Source organism: Catharus ustulatus, chromosome 6, assembly GCF_009819885.2.
Source record: "Catharus ustulatus isolate bCatUst1 chromosome 6, bCatUst1.pri.v2, whole genome shotgun sequence".
Taxonomy (NCBI): Eukaryota; Metazoa; Chordata; class Aves; order Passeriformes; family Turdidae; genus Catharus; species Catharus ustulatus.
Window position 1 is genome coordinate 32,074,619 of NC_046226.1, and position 20,672 is coordinate 32,095,290.

The following is a 20,672-nucleotide window of genomic DNA, read 5'->3' on the forward strand; positions in this document are numbered from 1 at the left end:
TGTGGAGCTCATAATGTTGTAGTAGGTGAATAATTTTCTTCAGAAACACATAGCAGGAAAAAAAAATCTAGTGAGCAGAAGTGCTATGCAGAGGTTTTGTATTGCAGTTGGCAATTTAAAAAGAGGAAATCTAACGAAAATATTTTATTTATTATGGCAGGATATTGTTTCCCATAATAAGGCATGGGATACTTTGTAAAGATGAATATCAAACAATAGAGGAACTTACAAACAAAAACCCATACCAACTGGTTATACATTAATCAGAATTTTACCTAATCTCTGTTATAATGCTCAAGGTACTCCCAATATTCCTTTTTTCATATTCTTTGTCTGTTTTTTAAAGAAATTCAAAGAAATATCCTAGCATGTTGATGTCTGCTTAAAGGAAAAAATAATTAATTTTTATATCTGCCTTATTAGGAGTTGCAGACATAGACATCTATAGCTATCTATATTAATAGATATAAATATATTATTTTACTCCAAGTTTTCTTCATTTCATATGAAGCATTTTCATTAGATACTCTTACACATGAAGAAAACACTTGAAAAGTTATATATTTCCCCCTTTTAATTTGATTCAATTGGATTAATCTCAGCTTTACATGTTCAGAACTTACTATCTGGAAATCTTGTTGCATAACTGAAATAAAATTTGGCTAGCATATACACTAAATGACATTGATTTCTATTTGTGAAGGAAATTCAGCACTTGCACTTATTTTCTCGGGTTTTTCAGTTATTTCTTGCTTATAATCTTTCAAAGTAAAGTATGCTTGAAAGGTTGTTTCATTTAAGATGTTACAGAAAAGCTGTCCTTGCATGTGTAGGTTTTGCTGTGCAATATCTGTATCAAATCCATTGTGCATATAATAGAATCTTAGAATAGTTTAAGTTGGAAGTATCCTTAAAAATCATCTAGTTCCAACACTCCTGTCTTCACTTCCTCTGGTCAAGGAAATCTTCAACTAGAATGTAAATTAGAAAAGAATATAAATGTATAGATAAGCATGTGTCATAGTAGGCCTCACTGCCTACTCTTTTTAGCAAAATCACTGAGTGGCACACTTTGATTTTGGGAAAATTTTCCCGACTTCGCTTTTTTTCTTTTTCTGGAATAGTGGTACTCCATAAGGAACATCTGTTACAGTATGTTCTTTTTATTGATGAGGAATGAGATAAAGCATTGATCCAAAGATGGCTGGAGTTAAAATAAACACCTCAAAAAGGCCCCAAGCACAAAAATGGACACTCAAATGCCAACCATATCAGTTTTCTGGCACTTCAGAGAAACATTTTTCTGCCACATTGCCTTTGCCATGGCAGAAAGCTCTTTTTCTTCACAGCAACCAACTAAAACTATGGAGTGGGGAAAAGGGAGAGGATGGACTTGCAGGGTGAGTCTGTATGACTATATCAACTTAAGCTTTCTGAGCTGCTTTTGACCTGAAATTGCCTGTTGCTGAGTAATGTGATTGGTGTTATTTTTTGGATGGATTTTCTCAGGGTAATAAGACAGAGTGAAATAAAACATTTGTCAAAGAGCTCTACCCATCAAGGTGCAAAAATCTTGGGCATCTCATTTTCTGGCTTCTGACTATGCTTATTTTAATTAGCACAAAATCAGAAAACTATTAATTTAGGGGGTGGAAGGGCAGTGTGCATTGGGTTCAGTGTCCAGAGGACAGTTGTCCATAATTTATTAGTTTGTGGGCACAGAGTATGTAGTTTCAGTTTTCAGTGTGCTACACTCATCCTTGTGACCCCAGAATAGATATTATTTCCTTATTGTACCTACGTTTTTCTTTTTTATTGAGAAAAAGACTGTATGCACATGGTAGTCTGTGTGGGAATGTATCAAGTTAAATAGGCACCACACAAAGTTGGGGTAATTCTTCTCAGGGGTTGAATGTAGGGGTAAGCTGTGGATGCAATCTTATCACAAGATTCAAGATCACACAGTGAATTGGCTGGCTGGAGCCTCCTCAGTGCTTTCTTCTGTTTCCTTTTTGTTCTCCTCCTTCACTTAAGTAAATTTTGTTCTAGTGTTGACAAATTTTTTCCCCTTCATTATTTGCTCATATTGAAATAATAAATAGGAATTTTCATTAATTATGAATTTCTTCATTATTGAACTAGAATTTAAAGTTATTTCAAGTTTTATTTTAACATTACTGTGTTTTATGGATTCTGAAGTAAATATGTAGCATCTTCTATAAATATTCAGGTGTAGTTCTAAAAAGGTACAGATAAAACCCTTGAAGTCCTTGGGATATAGGTATAAATATCATGTAAAGGGATAGCACAAATAACTACACATAGTTGGTTCAGATCATGAAGTCATCTTGGAAATCAGATTTGCAGCTGCTTATGCAGAGAAGCAAGAAATGGAAATTATTGTAAGCAAGCTGAAAACACCTGCTGTCAAAATCAGCTTGTTCTGTGATCCTCAGGATTACATCCTTCTGCTGCATAATCAGTAGGTTCAGAATTGTTGAATTTGATACATTTCAGTGCAAAATTTGCTATCCTGATCTGTGAAAATGGAAGCTCAAGCTCTGCTTTTATTAACACTTCACCATTTTTGTTGTTCTGCCCAGACAGTATCTGGAGGGGAAAAAAATCAACACCTAGTGATGCATATAATGCTTCCTGCAATACCTTAACAGTAGGGGGTTTTGCCTCCAGGGTGGAGAGAAAAGGGAGAGAATTGCTTGCTATGAGCTGGAAAAGCAGCGCAGTTGGCTCTGGCAGTGAGGGGGTTGACTGACAGTCTGCAGTGCAGTGGAGTTAGCTGAGCTCCCTATATGGCTGTGGATTAGCTATATGCTAATACTGATAGGAGAGGAGCAGTACAGAGCGCAGTGAGCTGACGGTGGAGGCGATCAGCCTCAGCAGAGCTGACTCCTCAAGAGCCATGGCTGAAGGGGGTGAAGGAGGGGAAGATGAAATACAGTTCCTACGAACTGTAAGTATCTGCTTTTTATAGGTCATGTACTACATGATTTTATGCCTCATATCTATTTCTTTTCTATTGTATTAAAAATAAAGTGTTATTTCTGTGCTGGGATTTGCCAAATGGCAGAATTGATTTAGTCAGTGGATAAAATAAAGCAAGAATAAGAGCTTTAATAGCATCATGCAGTCTCGGTGTGTTCTTCCCTGAATCTGCTCAATAGCCACTTTGGTATAAGGAGACCTATTTCCGCTGTAATCCCCTGTGTTTGAAGCGTCCTCGTCAACTTTGTACTTGGGTTTCTAAATGTAGCATGCCAAATATGTGACCTCTGAAACTTCTGTCTGGGTTAGATTTCACTGACATTAACAGAAGCTTTGCAAATAGGAGTGCCTTAAAATGATGAATAAACCAAGCAAGCCCCTGATGACCTCCTGTGATAAACATGCACACAGAAGCACACTTGTGTGTGGGGAATACCAACAGATGTTGAAGTCAGGGCTCTGCAAATATTTGGGGTCTTTTCTCTACTTAAAAGAAGCTTATCTTTAAAGGACATAAGCATTTCTTTGGGAAGGGGTGTTAATTAGTGAAATACCCTCCACTTGGTGTAATTTTCTATAAAGAGCCCTGACACCATTCTTTGCTAAAGCTTTACACAAATCTAGTATGACAACTAATTTGGACTTTTAAGTGAGTAGTGTACATGCTAATTTTTGGGAAGAGGATAACATCCTTTTCATGTCTCATCTTGTGTCTCCTTATTTTTACCCTGCATGACTAAGAGTGTGTTGTTGTGTAACTAGCATGAAAAACTATTAAATATGTGTATTCCCTCCTCTTTCTATGCTATCTTTACTTTGCATTTATCAGAAATAATGTTCCAGGAACAGGCTCCTCTAGAGTTCATTCAACTTTAAAAGGATAAGTCACTAAAATAAAACATGCTGAGTTCCCAAAGTAAGAAATTACAAGATTGATTTGTGAGAGGCTGGGGTAAGTTATTTACGGGAAATAAAGGTTGGAGTGAGGTGACGGCTGCTGCTGTAAGTTGTTTAGGTGTGATGAAGTGTCATTAGCACTTTTAAGACTCAGAGAATTTAATGGAGGGGGGATGAATAATGACAATGAAAAATCTTTTCCAATATTCCTCCCCTCCACTACAGTTTTAGAGATACATATTTTAGCAGATTACTCCAGCCTTTAATTCAAGACTGGAGCTTTAAATGTGTATCCTTCATCCTTTCACTTTCTAGGATGTTCCCTTGACTGAACAGCCATCCTCAGTGATGGAGTGAGAAGCTTTGCCCTTTCTTAGGTAGCCTGTGTGTGCTATATGAGATGGCAAATTCTGCTGCTGTGATACATTCTCATGCTAGAGTAACTCTACTGCAGTTCTTTCCAATGGTTAAAGTGCCAAATAGAGGGGTGGGCCAAAAAAGGAAATAGCAAAAGGAAGGCTAGGCAGAAGTGCTCCTTCCACATAGTGCAAGGAAATCTTCTATGGGGGAGAGAATGGACTAGATTTCTGTCTTGGAAATTCTAGCTACTTCTTGTTCCAAACAATTAAATCAGTTACTGCTGTCTCCTCTCCACTATAAAACTTCCTTCACCTTCATGAGGAAGAGATGAATTGTTGTTTCTTGAAATACTGAGAAAGGAAACATTTATTAGATTAGTGCTACAGTGAGATACACCTTCAGTACTGATTTCTTACAGATTTTATTGCTGCCTAAACAGTGTTTGTGCTTACAAACATAAAGTATAGTAGTCAGTCCTTAAGAACTCTTCCAGTGAAATTGTTAATCAATTAGGATCTTCTCCAAATCAAAATATTTTCTGGAAATTTGGATTGCTACTGAATGTTTCCGAGGCTTATGCCGCTGAATCTTCCTTTGAAAACATTGATATCCATATTTTTATTTTTGAATCCTTAGAGAGAAGCTATCTAGGATATTTTGGGGTCTTGGGGATAGCTTTTTGTTGTTTAGGTATAAAATAGGATTAGATATCTTTTGATTCAAAGATATGCAGCGTTTTTTTAAAGAGCAAGAGAATCCACTCTTAAAAATCTACTTAAATTGTTGTTTGCTATCTTAAAGACAAATGTCCTTTTGTCCTCAATTTTTTGTTGGTTGTGACTCTTCTGTCTTCCAGATCTAAGTCATTGTTTAGTTTTGTGCCTCACTTTTATGTTCTTTCCTCATATAAAAGGTCAAGAAGCTTGTTAATGCATGATGATGAAATCTGGATTTGTTTCTACGGGGCAGCAACTTGTGGGCACATTTATAAGATGGAAAGCTTTTTGCTGCCACTTTCTGTTCCAGAACATTCCTTATATTTGATTAGTTTGGCAGCAGTGGGAATGAGAAACACCTTAATTCCAGAGAGGATAACAGCATTATCATTGTTCTAGTAGTAGTATGTCTACAGTACTCATTTCAAATATGTCCCAGTGCTTGTGTGAAGCCTTTACATGCCATGACAGCATTTCAAGGAAGGTATTATTAATACAGTGTAATTTCTGTTCTGAATTTTTCCCTTACTTGTAAGTTCAGTATAAACATAAATAAATATATAAGCACACATATTTTACTGCTACCCTGTTGTGTCTTTGTTATTAAATCTTTGGTGTTTTCTTTCTTGTAATAATGCTTGGAATTGTTTATCTATTTTCTAGTTGGTGGCTTCCTTCTGGTTTTGGCTCTGGATATTCCGTGTGTCATGTGTGGAAGGGAGAAGCAAGGCACTTGTTGAATGTGTGTAACATGCAAGACTGCTGTGTTTTAGTTTCCTGTTTGTTTAGATTATTTTCCCATATTGCTTATTTGCTACCCTCTCCAAAGGTGTGAATACATGAGATATCAATGTAGCTGATATTATGCAGCATTAGGTGAGAATACCTCTTGAAATAAAAATACTGATTTGAAATAATATATTGAGGGATGTAGAAAGAACCTCATTGCCCTTAATTTGAATGAGTGAGTATAAAGCATTGTCATTTAAGCCTTTCCTAGCTACTGGGAATTTACTGGTATGATAAATTGAAAAAGTCCTGTCCTCTCTGGAAATTATTCACAAGTTCCCACTGCTGTTGAATTAGTCAAAAGTGAGGTGGTCTCCATCTTGGAGCAAAGAGCTTTTGCCTTCTTCCATTAGAAATGCCTAAATAATAACTTGCTAACAGTAACTGAGAACATGGTTGAGGATGGAGAGGAAGTTCCACCCCTGCCCAAAGTACATACTTTAAATGCAATGAAACATATCAAAGTCGTTTGTCATCCTAGAGTCCCAAATATGGTGGTAACTCTAGTTATTAGGTCTATTGCTTTGCTAGTTTTCCTGAAATTCATGCAATTAATGGAAAGAGTTTCTGCTTATTTTAATAGAAATACTTTTTTTTTTTTTTTGAGGTGGTTCATTAGTCAACAAAGTTCTGCCTAGTTTTCTGTAAATCTAAATAGTGTTTATGCTGGTGTATCTATGCCTTCGTGTATGTGTCTGTGTATGTGTGACTTTTTCCCTAGCTGGTTACCAGGCCTTCATTTCTGAGTAACGATTGATTCTTATTCAACTTTTGCTCTTTTAACAGCTTATCTCAAAGGCTTTAAGTGTTCTGATAAACCTCTCCAATCACTATCTAAAAATTTACACATAGGAATTGGAAATCATTTCCTTCCACAGGCTGAGTGTGGTTGTCTGTTGTATTAAGTAGCAAAATACCATTGTTACAAAGACCCAGAGAAAATATTTGGAGTTTATTTTTTCAAGATCTAGCCCATGTATGTAAATTTACACTATGAGTTTACATTTTTAGGACCATTTCTGCATTGAGTTGCTGCTCAGAATCAAGACACTTGAGTGGCTCATACATATATTTATTTGTGGATACAAATTCCTATCTACACTTCTTGAAAATGAGATCTTCTGCTGTTCAGATGTAACAAATGAGATGGGAAGTAATCTCAGTTTTACGATATGAACTGTCAGGTATAGTGTGATTAAATTTTCTTTTTTTTCTCCAATCATTTACACTATTGCCAAATATAAATATAAAAAGTGATTATATCATACTTCTTAAAAACTACTTTAAGAGTTGTACTAGTTAATTTCAGTTTATCAGAGCTTAGTGCGGCGTAAATTAAGGGGTTTTTTGGATGCCTCTAATACATGTTGTTTCATCAAATCTGTGCTCCTAGTGGTGTATCTCAAGTGACATAACAAAGAGCATATGAAGTGGAGATATGAAAATAATTTTTCCTTAATAGTCCAACTTTATATCTAATAGTTATGCTACTAAGCACATGCTGATATTCTGGACCACAGATCGCTGTGGCTTGATTCAGTAAAATACAGGTATCTCCTATAAAATACCCACCAGACCAATACTCGTAAACAAATCTATTGGACAAATGTCCAAATTCCAAATAATAATGAAAGATATTTCTAGGGAGAAGCTTTTAGCAGTGCTTAATTAAAAACTGGGAAAATGTGGTAACTAATTGCAGTGAGTTGTGCATGAATTTATGGAAAAGTATAGAAAGAACAAGAAATGCCTTGAGTTCAGATCAAATCTTCCTGCCCTTTTTAAGGGAGCTGGCACGTATTCTATGTGCTTTTTGAACAGCTCTGTGTATTCCACTGTGTTGTTTTCAAATTAATTAGAACATTTTGTCTATTGTCACTGAAATGTGCTGCAATTCATGACACAGCAGTTCATTAGTCAGTCAATTCCCTTAAAAAAGGGGGTAAAAATAAAGAATAATATTATATAGAACTTTAATTGCTTCTGAGAGCTGCTGTGTGTTAGGATATCAGTCATTTTTGAGTTAAATATTTCTGTATCTGTTTATCTATTTATCTCTGTGCATTGAATCTTCCCCTTCTGATCCTAGTGCTGCAGTTGTACAGTTATGTAGCAATCCACACTTCTGAGGCTTTTAAGTAGTACAACAAAAATTATGTGACCCACAAAACAAAAATTACACCATGTTTCTTTCTCTCTATGAAAAGAGTCTTTCAAATAGACTTATTTTTTGCTACTTAAACTTCAGGCTATCACCAGTACAACTACTCACAATCACTTTTATTTTCCTTCATTTTCTACGGAGTATTTTCTATGGAAATCATACTTCATGTTGTTAATTTATCCTGAATTATGTTTCTAAGAAATTGTAGTGTCCTTCTTCATAAATAATATTGCTCAGTTTATTTTCACTCATTCAACTGCCACTTTTGCTTCCTGCATGTGTTCTCAACTTTATGAATGTTTTGGACCAGTTTGTCACCACAGGCAGAACTACTCATGGTTGCTCTTAGCTTAGGACCATTTCCCTGTGGAAAGTAGGATCCTATTAAGGACAGATTTAGAATATGAGAAAAAATTCTGGTGCATCATGTGCTGTGATATGCTGTGTTTATTTTTTATAAATTAAAGAATAAATCTTGTGCAATTAATTGCAACCTCTTTTCAAGGCAGGATGGTCTACCTTAGCATAAAGACTATAGTCATTGCTTCAGACTGTAGTGTGTGTCTTTTTTGTTAACCTCCAAACATATTGGAGTAGTTGCTTGATATCTATATCAGCCTTTCAATTACTTTGTAATAATTTCTCTTTAGGAGTGAATGTGCATTTTAGGCTCCAGGAATGAAATAGTTCTTTGCACCATGATTAGATAGAAAGGGAAACACTTCAATAATTTGGTGTGTTTAATTTAATTTAATGAAAGTCATTTGATGTTTGTAAAAAACCCAACTGTAATAAATAAACTGGGGAAAATGTATTTTCTGGGTTATAGTGTATTGTGTATAGTGTATATAGTGTATAGTGTATCAGGTAAAGGGGAGCAGAAAGAGGAAAGGCAAGTACAAAACAATGAACAATGAAGACTTACATCATGATTAATCAGAGGTGAAGGCAGATTTCTTTCTATCAAATTGAAGGTAGTTGAGGTAGGAATACACTTTCAAAAGGTCCTGAAATTGGTCTTGATATGGTATGTTGTTTGGTGGTTTCTTTGAGACATTTCTTATGTTTTATTTAGCATGGATCTATAGAATAGGTAGTAATTCTATTTTTTTCTACAAAGATGTAGATCAGCAAAGATCAGAGAAGCATTGTAAAACAATACATAGTCGTAGTAGATTGCTGTATGACATATGTATGAATATATCATAATATCATATCAATGGGATATATGTAATTATATGTAACAAGTTGCACCTTACCAAGCTGCTTCATATTAGACCAGCCTACATCAGTTAAAATCAAAGCAACATTATACTACCTGAATTCAGCATTGTGCTTTTCTACTGCTTCTTTCTACAGCATAAATTTAAGAATGCTATTTCAAAAAGAAACCAATGCATATACTACAATGTTACAAATCCAGTGGATTGTTAGAAAATGCCTGTGAGATTGAACATATTCATATTTGATTCAACTTCTAGGATAGATCTAACTCCTTCCTGTTTGTGACCATGCAATAATCCTAAATTAATACCCAAGCATATATTTCCCTGTTTCCTCCTAGCCACACTGGGGGTTTTTGTAGGGATTTGTTTTCTGCTCATGCTCTACTTTTTGGTGTCTAAATGGCAATATCTTCAGTAATAAATAATTATTTTTTTGGTGATTTTGTGCATTTTTATAGAATGCAGCAAGTAGGTTTTCTGATCTCTAGTCCCTTGCTGTACTAACTGGATATGATTCATGTTGAAATCCAGCAGTGAATATTGCCTATTTTCAGTTCCCATGGCAGTGCTGTGACCACACAGCCAAATGCTGCCAGGTGCATTAGCTACACATTCCAAAAATTTAAAACAGAATTGCAGGCATGGAAGAGATGAAAAATAAAATTGGCATGCAGTGATTTTGAAGATACTGAATTCAATAAAAGAACATTAGCTAAAAGTTCTATGTCTCTTGACTTCATACGCAAAATGTACATTTTCCCAAATGACACATAATAACAGTGTAGCTATATAACAAGCACAGATGTCTATAGACAGTAAAATTATCATCTCAATTGAAAAAAAAATTGGTAACATAAATACACTTTAAAAGATTCAGAAAGAAAACATGAGGTATTCATGTATGTCTCAATGAGAATTTTGGTTTATTTCCTCAATATTTAAATCTAAAACTTTATTAAAGTTTTAACTTTATATTCTGCCTTTAATGTCATGCCAACATCTCCAGACCATTCCTTCTGTCTATAACAGTAGGATATAGTGGTTTTGGTGCTGGAAGATCTACAATTGTGTAGCAGATAATACTTACGGGGAATGTATGTTCAGTAGATATTTTCTACCTAAATACTTTATGTGCTCTGGTAACTTTTGGAAACATGTTTTCTGAAAATTACAGTGATGTTCTGAAGTGCAAATGGCAAATATGTGAAACCTCAGTGTGTGTCTAAAGTAGTTCAATATTGGGATATGCACTGGAATTACAAAAGCCAGTAGGGAAATTGAGATCTGCTCTTGGTAGTGTCTGGGTGTGAGGCACAGAGAGCTGTTGATTGGCAGTCATTGCACACCTGCTGTCGGTCAAGTCTCAGTCCCCACGGACAGGGTCCAGCTGTAAACAGAAGCTGATGACCAGTCTGTAAGCATCCTTTTGCAGTTCCCTCTTCTGGCACATCACATCCATGGGCAGGAGTGTCAGCTCTGGTCAGTAGCAGTAACAGTAGAGACATCAGCAACATCAGGTGAAAGATTCAGTAGTAACATCAAGTTTGTTCCTTCTCCTGGGCTTTTATCCAAATAAGCAAGTGCTAGTTCCTCAGTGAGCTGAGTAGTCAGCACACGCCTGAGCTGTTTTTAGTCCACAGCAAACATCTCTGTCAGTCTTGAGTATTTCAGCTACTTCAGCACTCAACCATGTTCTCTACACTTTGTGCCAGAAAACCAACTCCCCTTGACACAATTGCAACAATTTGAAATCTCTTCAATAACAAAGTTATACAGAAGATTTGCAACTTAAATAAAATCTTATAAAATTACTTGTACAAAAAGTGGAATTTCAACTTGCAAATTGAAGCACCTTTTTAACAGAAGATGCAAAATCAATTTACAGCACTGGAAGTTTAACATGCTTTCAAACTATATCAGCAGTACCCCATACAAATGGGAATACAAGGATCATCAAGCTCAGAATATATATTAGTGCTAATGTCACAGATGATTCACTAGAATGCTCGAGGCCAAATAACTCCCATTTCCCAAGACTCCATCTGATGTTCATTGACTTCACTGCCTCATCTTTTCTGTGTATGGAAAATTCTCAGAAGACCCGTACACCTGATACATATTAAAGATACTTTATGTCATTAATTTGTATAATTTGGAGGCTGATGAAGAATGTATAGAAATATTGATACAGTTAGTTAACATTTAGACTAAAAAAAAATTAACTCCCACCTGTCAGTATAAAACTCCAAGTTACTAGCCTGTCTTCTCAAGTGCATAACCATTTCTGTTGCACTGTCCAAGAGATCAAAATCAATAGACATAATAGTTCTCAGCCAAAGCTGAGAAAAGTAGAGTTAGAATATAGACTACCTCAGTCCAATCGTATATATTTTATGCTTGCAGTTATCTCGTAGTTACAAGATAACCTTTTTGTGAAGAACATTTACTGAACAAAAGATAACCTTGCTGCATTCATATTGATCATTACAGGGCAAAATGCTAATAGGGATTTATAAGATCTTAATTTTTTATTTGTCTCTGGAAAGTTAGAGTTGATTGTGTATCAAACCTTCATTAAAATATTTGCCTTTTTCCTTTATTTTATGAACTACTTTGATATACTAGAATTAATAAAAAGTGAAGTTTTTTTTAAATGCATAGGAAAATATTAACATTTTGAATTTGCAGACACTAAACCTTTTCTCTGAGTTGTAAGTTGCTCCCTACTTGCTTTCCTAGGAAAGTTTTGCAGATCTGTTGGAAATCTTTGTTTATTTTAATTACTTTGCTACCACATCTGGAAATAGGTGCAGGTAATCTGGTATAGGTGAAGCTACAAGTGGCTAAGGACAACTAATGATTTGATGGCTGAATCACACATGTGCCAGCTGGGATGGTAGATTTAAATTTTTTAAAAATTATCTGTTTGCTTTTTTTCATTTTTTAATTTTTTTTTACACAATGTATCGAAAAATTCTAGTTCAAAGCTTTCAAAAATGTGAAGGACTTTGCGTACTATGCTGGATCCTGTTTTAGGCAATGTCAAACTGGCCCCATCTTTAAGGCAGCTCTGTTGTCTGAGTGAATAAAAGAGCTGAGTGCTTGAATACTGAGTAGCACCTCAATAATAACTGTTCAAGCAACTCTTGATTATACAAGGTGGGTTTTCTCACTGATCACTGATTATTGATTATTATTTCGAAAGCTTCAATTAAGTCTTGTTAAATCCATCAATTTTAGTAAACTTTCTGCTGCTACTACTCTTTAAAGTAGTTCTGTCAATCAGGACCTCTTCCTTCCATCACAGTGAATTTGGATTATCCATATTTGCATTAGGTATTTGGTTTTATCCAAGATCTATTTACTGTGTTTATTGTAGTTTTGCTCAAATATCCCTAGTTTTTTAAAAATTTCTTCCATGCAATGCAACGAGATAAAATTTTGGATCTTGTACAGGTCCAAAATATTTCCACCTGTAAAATTAAGTGAAATTGCATCTCATATTGTGCCAGGTAATATAAATGTAGAATGTTTGTATTCTATTATTATCTTTGATTTTGTATCTGATTAGACCCATAATATTTTCTTCTCACATTTCTTTTAATAAAGATGTTGATATATCTTTTTGTAAAATAATGATGTTGATGTGTTTCTTGCATAGTTTAAAGCTTTTTTCTGATACTTTGATTTCTATAAAGAGGGGAAAAAATCTTTGTACATGCATAGTAAAAAGAAGTATAATAGAATTTACAAAAAAGAGCTTCAATAATAGTAGTATGTTAGTACAAATTTTTGCTTTACAAGAGAAGGAAGAGTCAACAACTATTATGAATCTTTTTCAGGACCAATGTTTTTTTAATAGGGACTTTAAACTGCACTGCAAAGACAAGTTTACTGGATAAAGTTTCCCAGAGGGGAATACAACAGTGTTATTGGATAATTCACTGTATTATATCCTTCACCAGTCATGTGAACATTTCCCCATTGTTGCTTCAGTTTCCTGTGTGAAACAGTAAAAGTTTAGTATATCAAAGCTGGTCTAGGGAGGAATCCTTTGCTTCACTCACACAAATCAGCCTGAGTTTCAGAATTCTTTCATTCACACATTTTGCATCTGACCTCCCTCATGCATGAAATAAACAAAGCTGTGTGGTATCCTTGTATCACTGTGAAAGTTAAGAGAAGTTAAGAGCTACTAAGTCAACTAGCACTAAATAATTAATTATGGCCCAAAAGAACATGCTACAATATATACCATATGTTCCAAATATTGTTTAAACACACAGAAAGTTCTTCCAGTAGAGAATACACACTAATTGCTGTTAGATAGTAAAGAGTTTCCCTAAAGAGAAAAAAAAGGATATCACCTGCATTTAAAATATATTGATAGGAATATATGAAAATATATCGATAATGTTTAAAAAATCTTTATTAAGGAAGAGAACTTTATCAGAAGGGAAAGTGTTTTTCTTACCAAGGCTTTTGTTCATTTTTTGATTTGAAAAGGCACAATTTGATGACTCATTGTGAGTGGCCTAGCCAGCCTAACTGCAGATAAGTTACAGAAGCTGTAATGACCTTTTACTGCTAACCAGAGTATAGTTGCTATTTCGTGTCAGAGTCGATATTTGCTTGTCACAAGCAATAAGCTGTAGTGTTGTATCCACTGATGCCTTGCTATTGAAAAACACCAACTTTGAGAGAAGTTGAACAAAGAAGTGCAGACTTTCTGTGATTTATTTGAAATTCAGGAAGCTTGGTGGTCTGTGGAAGGTTCTAGATTCATTCAGACTGTGTAAATTGAATTTCATGACGAAGTTTATTTTTGTTAGAAAGACACATTTTTTCTGCCAGGGATCTTGCCCAGCCAGCTTCTCTCAAGGTTGACCTTAGGCTTAAATAACATCACTGACGAAATAAAGGCCTGTTTATGAAGCTTAACTTGCCAATTAGAGTGGTAATATGACCTTTCTTACCTTTGCCAATATGAAGACCATTTAGAATCATAAATCACAGCATTCTAAAGGGTGAAATGTGTTCACTACAATGTAAGAAATGGACGGGGAGGAGAGATCAGAAAGGAAAATATAGATGAAGAAGGGTTATATTCTGTTACAGATAGTCCATGACATCTGTAGAATATTCCTAGTGCTATTTAGGAAATTAATCACATTATTACATAGCTCTATCATGAATTCATGCAATTTAGCTATATCCTGACCACTTAAATACTTTTATCTTTTCACATCTGTGTCTCTTTTGCTTGTTTTTCTAAAACAAACCAGACAGAGAGCCTATGATAACATGGGAGTTGATGGAAGATTATCCTGACCTCAGGCTACTTCCAGGCAACACCAGCTAATAACACCCAGTCTCTATTTCTGTGCTTCCCTTAAATCTCCAGCACTACTGCTGTAGGAAATACTCTATCAGCTAGCTATGTAATGCAGCTATATCAGAACACCAGAACCAGATACCAGCTTCTGTGGACTCTGTTTTCTCTTTTTGTCATTTCTTAAGCCAGATGTTTTCACAGCAACAATAACAACTGCTTGCAAGAGAAGTCACAGAACTATTCCTCTGAAATGCAGCTGCAGAGGAGAGGCGAAGATATTATTATACAGTTATTATTCTCTGGAAACTAGGAAGAGGACATTAGGAAGAAGTTCTTCACAGAAGGAGTGTTTAGGCATGGGAATGGCTTCCCAGCGAGGTGGTAGAGTCATCATCCCTGGAGGTGTTTAAGGAAAGACTGGATGTGGCACTTGGTACCATGGTCTACTTGACAAAGCAGTGTTTGGTCATAGGTTGGACTCAATGATCTCAGCCTGGTTCATTCTGTGATCCTGTAATATTGTCTAAACACAGCAAAAGTAGTGCTGACTTAGCTTCCATCTGACCATGCCACCATGCAAATGCAGTTTTCTTTGGTTGAGATGGCATCCCAAAAATAGCCGATACCTCCTTTTCCTTAAGCGGAGATTTATGTAGTCAGGATTCTTGGTGCATGTGGCAATTGTTTGGGGATTTTTAAGGTTGGTGGTTTGATTAAAGGATAATTGCACATTGATTGGTAAGCATTCGGGTTGCAAGGTGAAGAGTTACAATATTTGCAGAAATGCTGTCTTAGACAGTGTTGAGCAATGTGCTTCTGTCCTAAAATAGAGGTCTGAAGCAATGGCAACACCTGCTTCTTCCCAAGTATTTCTTCTCCTGTTACAATATTCTGTATGCATATTCACTCTGGTTACTTTGTGTCTAGTACATGCATAGTTTGCATGGCTCTTGTGACTATTAGCTGTGCTTGAATCATTGGCTGCAGGTCTTGTCTTCAGCTATTTGCCAGTTAGTGTAATGTTCATATGCAGAACTTGATAAATTGTTATAGCTATGTGTAAGAGTCAGTCCTTGGTAGTTACATGTGGTAGAGTGTACTGTTGCTAAATAGTAATTGGAAGGTAAATGTTCTAAATATGTGAGCCTGTAGATGCAGCAAGGGAGACCTACTGCATCTGTGGATCAATTGAAAAAAAACAATTGGATATTTAATTTCTATGTCTTTTGTATTAAGATTTGACTCAGCAGAACAGCCACTCCTTATGTTATAATGAGAAGTAGTAATTTCAGTCCAGTTATCTAATGATGGCCAAATTTGAAAGAATTATCTTAAACCATCTCAAGTATACCATTATTAAAACCTATGTTTTTGCCTAATTAAGGTGCTTTGAAGGACTCCCTTAATGTTTGCAACTGTCATTCACACTGTGGTGTTAATCTAAGGAAGAAAAACAATATCTGTGATATAACACAAGTGTATAGACTATCTGGGCAAGAAATTATTTGTTTTGCTTTTTAAAAAATATTTGACTCGTTTTGATTTTTATTCTGTTGCACCCAGAGAAAGGCTAGGAACTACTTGTGTACAAATGCAGGAAAACAGTGCATTCTCTGACATAAAGTGGATGTGTGGATGGACAGGCTGCAGATGGTCAGTATGAACAGGAGTCATCACACATTTTAAACATTACACTGCAAAATGAAGGCGTTAAATAAAAGTTAAACAAAACAGGTGAAACCACAAGAGCAAACAAACAAACACTCAAATAAATCAGAAAATGCTAGGAGGTTACCTCTGCAGGAATCTGTTGAAGATGATAGGTGATTCCCCAATCAAAATCTAAAACTAACCCCTAACCTGAATGTTTTGTAGATGGCATTTGTGATCAGTCCAAAAAACTTAAGAGAAATGGAATTTGCTTGATTGAAGGGATGGCATCTAAAGTATTGCAAAATGTAGAATATCCCCTTAAGACAGGATGTTCTTTGATGTTTGATCTTTGTATCAGGCTTTCAAGACTTATCAACCACAAGGGAGATTTAATCCATGAAACAGAGAGCAGCTAACAAGCAAGCTCCAAGTGATGTCCTTGAGTTAGAAACACAAATTACTTGTTGGTGGAATTGCCTTGTTAAGGTACAGAGCTGGACATGCTTCAGCAATCTCAGACCTAGGGGGAGGTTAACAAGGCTTGGGAAGTAGGATGCCCACTGAAAGTGGACACAAAGAATGTAGAATTTGCAGACCACCAGAGCTCCCAAGATAAGGAAGAAACCAACAAACCCATCTCAGGAACTGTGCTGAAATCAGCTCCAACTGCCTAAAAGGTAATTCCAGCAGGGAGAGGTTGCAACCACTGGAACAAGAAACCAACTCAAAAGAAGAGAAGGCCTGAGCATGTGGAGTAATCAATGTGGGAAATGAGAGAATCTGTAACCACTAGAAGATACAATACTAATAAATAAGACAACCATGCAACTTGTAGACAATGAACTCTAATTCCTTAGGTTGCTAAAATATACAAATAGTAAAAATTTTTGATAGTTGCTGTGCTTGATTTGTGGGATACCACTAGACACCCAGGCTTGCACAGCTCCGAAATAAATAATCAATGTCTCTCTCAGCTGTGTAAATATTGACTTGTTGCATACCACAAAATGAATCTGATTTTTGCAGACAACAGAAGGATGAGTTGTTAAAGATACAATTATTTAATGGGATAAAAAGGAAAAGACTAAGGTACAGTTATCCTGCAGAGATGGATTTTTCTCTTTAACAAGAAGGTTAGCAATATCATAGTGAGATACAAAAGGAAGTATGGGGATAGAGTTGACTAGGGAGACAGAGAATTTTTATAGTCAGTCACTGTGTGTACACATTAGTAGTGAAAATTATCAAGGAGAGACTGACACACCAGTTTATACCCATTTCCCCTTTAGCTCTACCTGAGGGTGTGAAAAACAGAATGAGAATAACTGTCCTTTTGTCTCTTGTTGATTGATGTCAAAAGAAGGAATTGTAAGAAATTGCATGCTTTTTATGAATCTTGATATGCATGACTTGTCAAAATTGTGGGTCTTACCAGGAGTTTTCTTGCTCTTAATGGAGAATTACAAATAGTTAGGTATTTTTCTTCTCCATCTTCGAAGTGGAATCTATATTCAGTAATAAGTAAGGCTGCATTTTTTAAAATATGGAATGAATACAATAAACAATAAAGATAATTTTCTGATAATACAGAAATTTCTCAGTCATTAATCCTCAAAGATCATCTTCACAAGCTCTTCTTCAGACTTGTTAAGTAACTGAGACTTTCCAGTCTTTTTGTACATCTTATTTTTACCATATAGCATCCATCTGAATTACCTTTTCTCAAGTTAGTCTTGCATTTGCTTTCAGTTAATGTGATAATATTTATTTGTGCATCACAAGAACAGAGGACTGAGGAGAACTTTATGAGTCATTGAATCCATTTTGAACTGAAATTCAGTTTTAGAGTTTGTTATAACTTTTCTTCTACTGCTTTTATCAAGGTACCAGTCCATTAATCTAGTAATCTTCCTTCATTTTTCCAGCTTAAATATTTTTATGTATTTATAGATTTTTTTTAATGTGTCTCAACAGTAATTTATTAATATATTTATTAAAAAAACCTCTATTCCTTCTCCAATTTGTCTTTTCTGGAATAAGTAAACTGACTTGTTTAGCTTACTTTCATGTGATTGAACGTTAGGTTTTCTTACAATTTTGTTATCCCTTTTTTATATTCCTACTGTCTCACTCTCCTTTAAACATCGGTGACAACCACTCCACGGGCAGTGACATAGTAAATTCTTCTTTTTTGGCCAGGATTTGCTCACCTTTCATGGCAAGACCACAAATTAACGAATATAAATTCAACCTAGACACCAGCCTAAAAAAGGAAGACAGGCTTAGTATCTGAACCTCTTTTGAAGGCTGTAAAATCTCTGTCTGTGTTAGTAAGTGAAATAGCCATGGTTAATTCTCTAGCCTTGAGACAAAGTGGAGGTATACAGCCTACATGCATACAGCCAAACTAATTCCCCAGGAATATTAGCTGTACTGCCTATCGGAAAGAGTCCCTGGCCAGCCAAGGTATTTATGGCAAGATTCTGGTAGGTACAGGGTAGCATATTTCCTGGATTCATGCTGGGTGTGGTCTCCCATCAGGGCAATCTCTCTGTCCTGTCTAAGAGAAACTAGAGGAATGTCAGGCACTCAGATAGTCATGAGTCTTTATTTACGTTGGCATCAGTCAGAGAGGATTTAATACTGCTTTTCATGCTCTTAAAAGTGTTTTTCCCCTGAAGTATCACATTTTAGTTTTGAAGGAAATTTAATTTTAATTCAGAAAGAAGTAGTTCCAGAAATATGCTTTCTCCTTATAGCACCATAGGAAAGAGCCATAGAATCATCAAGGCTGGGAAAGACCCTTAAGACTGAGTCTGGATGTTAAGCTAGAAAAGTTGTGCTCATCACTAAACTGTATTCCATCTATGAACCTTTTAAATATATCCAGGTAGGGTGTCACAACCACTTCCACAGGCAGCACGTTTCAATGCTTGATGAACATTTCAGTGAAGAAATGTTTCCTAATATCCAGTCTAAACGTGTATTGGTGCATTTTGAGGCCACTTTCTCTTACCCTATTGCTTGCTGCTTGTGAGAAGAGACTGATTCCCACCCCAGCCTCCTTTCAAGGAGCTGCAGAGGGTAATAAATTCTCCCTGAAACTCCTTTTCTCCAGGCTAAACAACCCCAGCTTCCTCATCCACACCTCTAGTCCTTTCACCACCTTTTTGCCCTTCTCTGGACATGCTCCAGCACCTCAGTGCTTTCTTTTAGTGAGAGGCTCAAAAGTGAACACAGTATTCAAGGTGCAGCCTCACCAGTGCCAAGTTCAGGGGGATGATCCTGCTGGCCACACTATTTCTTATGCAAGTCAGGGTGCCACTGACTGTCTTGGCTCTCTGAGCACACTGTCAGATCATGTTCAGACAGCTGCTGACCAACTCCCCCAGGTCCTTTTCCACAGGCAGCTTTCCAGCCACTCTTCTCCAAGCAGTTTGTTAACAGATTATGTGTTGCCACTGAATGACTTAGTTCTTCTGACAGTATTTACTCACCCAGCTTAATGTTTTATAAGGCACAGGACTTTATCAGAAGTGTGACCTCTGAGACAGAATCAACCAGAGAAAGAGTTCTTAGTGCTGAGTCAGAAGGAAAAATTTAGGAATAGCACTGCAGTTGTCTACAAGCCAAAATTCTCTAAACCAGGCTTACAGTCATAGCTGGATTTCTGTTCACTGGGAGAAGTATCCTCGATGAGTAGGAATGGCATCCCTGATCATTGAATTTATGAAGAATGAAGTGTGAAAGCCCTGATGTTAATTGACATGTGGTCAGGAAGCCCATGGCGAAAACTTGTATCCAAGCTGAAACATGAAATCAGTGTGCATCATAGTAGAGCTAGAGTTAACTGCTATACTTCAACACACAATAGAATAGTTTATTTTAAAAATTCCTTAAAATCTTGACTGTATCCTTATTACCATGGCTTTAGAGATGGAAAGCCCTCTTTTCTTGGTGTATGCATTAATTAGGCCTGAGACAAAATGCAAACATATTCTCTAAAGTCAGTGTCATGCTACTGAGAGGTAATTTTTATAGCAGCAATCCTCTCAGACATGGGATGCCTTTTACATAATCAAATTCAAGAGTAGAAATGCAGTTCCTACAAAGAAGGAGAATGATTGAATTCAGCCCTTTTTGTATTTTTTATTGTTTGGATGTTGGGATTTTTTTACATTCACAGTTAAACCAAGCCCCTCATTTCACTTGGAACCATTGTTAATAATAAGAAAGTGCATTAATACGATGAAGTCTTCCATTGCCCAAGAAACTTACCTGCAGTTCTCAGTCAAAGATTTCTAAATTAGAAAGGCTATATAGCTGAAATAGTCAGTAAAACCTATAAAAATCCCTCCCTTGAGCTTCCACTTGCAGGTAGAATTTAAGTGACCTAATTAAGCCTGAAAGTGATGCAGTGTCATTTATTTGTCTGCCTGTGTGCTTCCAACAAATGTTTCTAAATGCTGTAATTTTTTTCTGTGGGAGTCTTAGCTCCATGGTAACCATACCCAGTTTAACTCTTTAGG

At 36.0% G+C, this 20,672-nt stretch overlaps 1 protein-coding gene across 16 annotated transcripts in view; it reads left to right on the forward strand.

Moving 5' to 3' along the window:
* Positions 1-2,760: 2,760 nt before the first annotated feature.
* Positions 2,761-20,672, forward strand: part of RYR3 (ryanodine receptor 3) — a 200,352-nt gene continuing 182,440 nt past the window's right edge. For all 16 annotated transcript variants that reach the window (XM_033062284.2, XM_033062289.2, XM_033062285.2 and 13 more), the window contains exon 1: positions 2,761-2,971. In XM_033062284.2, the coding sequence (XP_032918175.1) occupies positions 2,921-2,971 (51 nt within the window). In that variant the 5' untranslated portion in view covers positions 2,761-2,920. The remainder of the gene's footprint in view (positions 2,972-20,672) is intronic.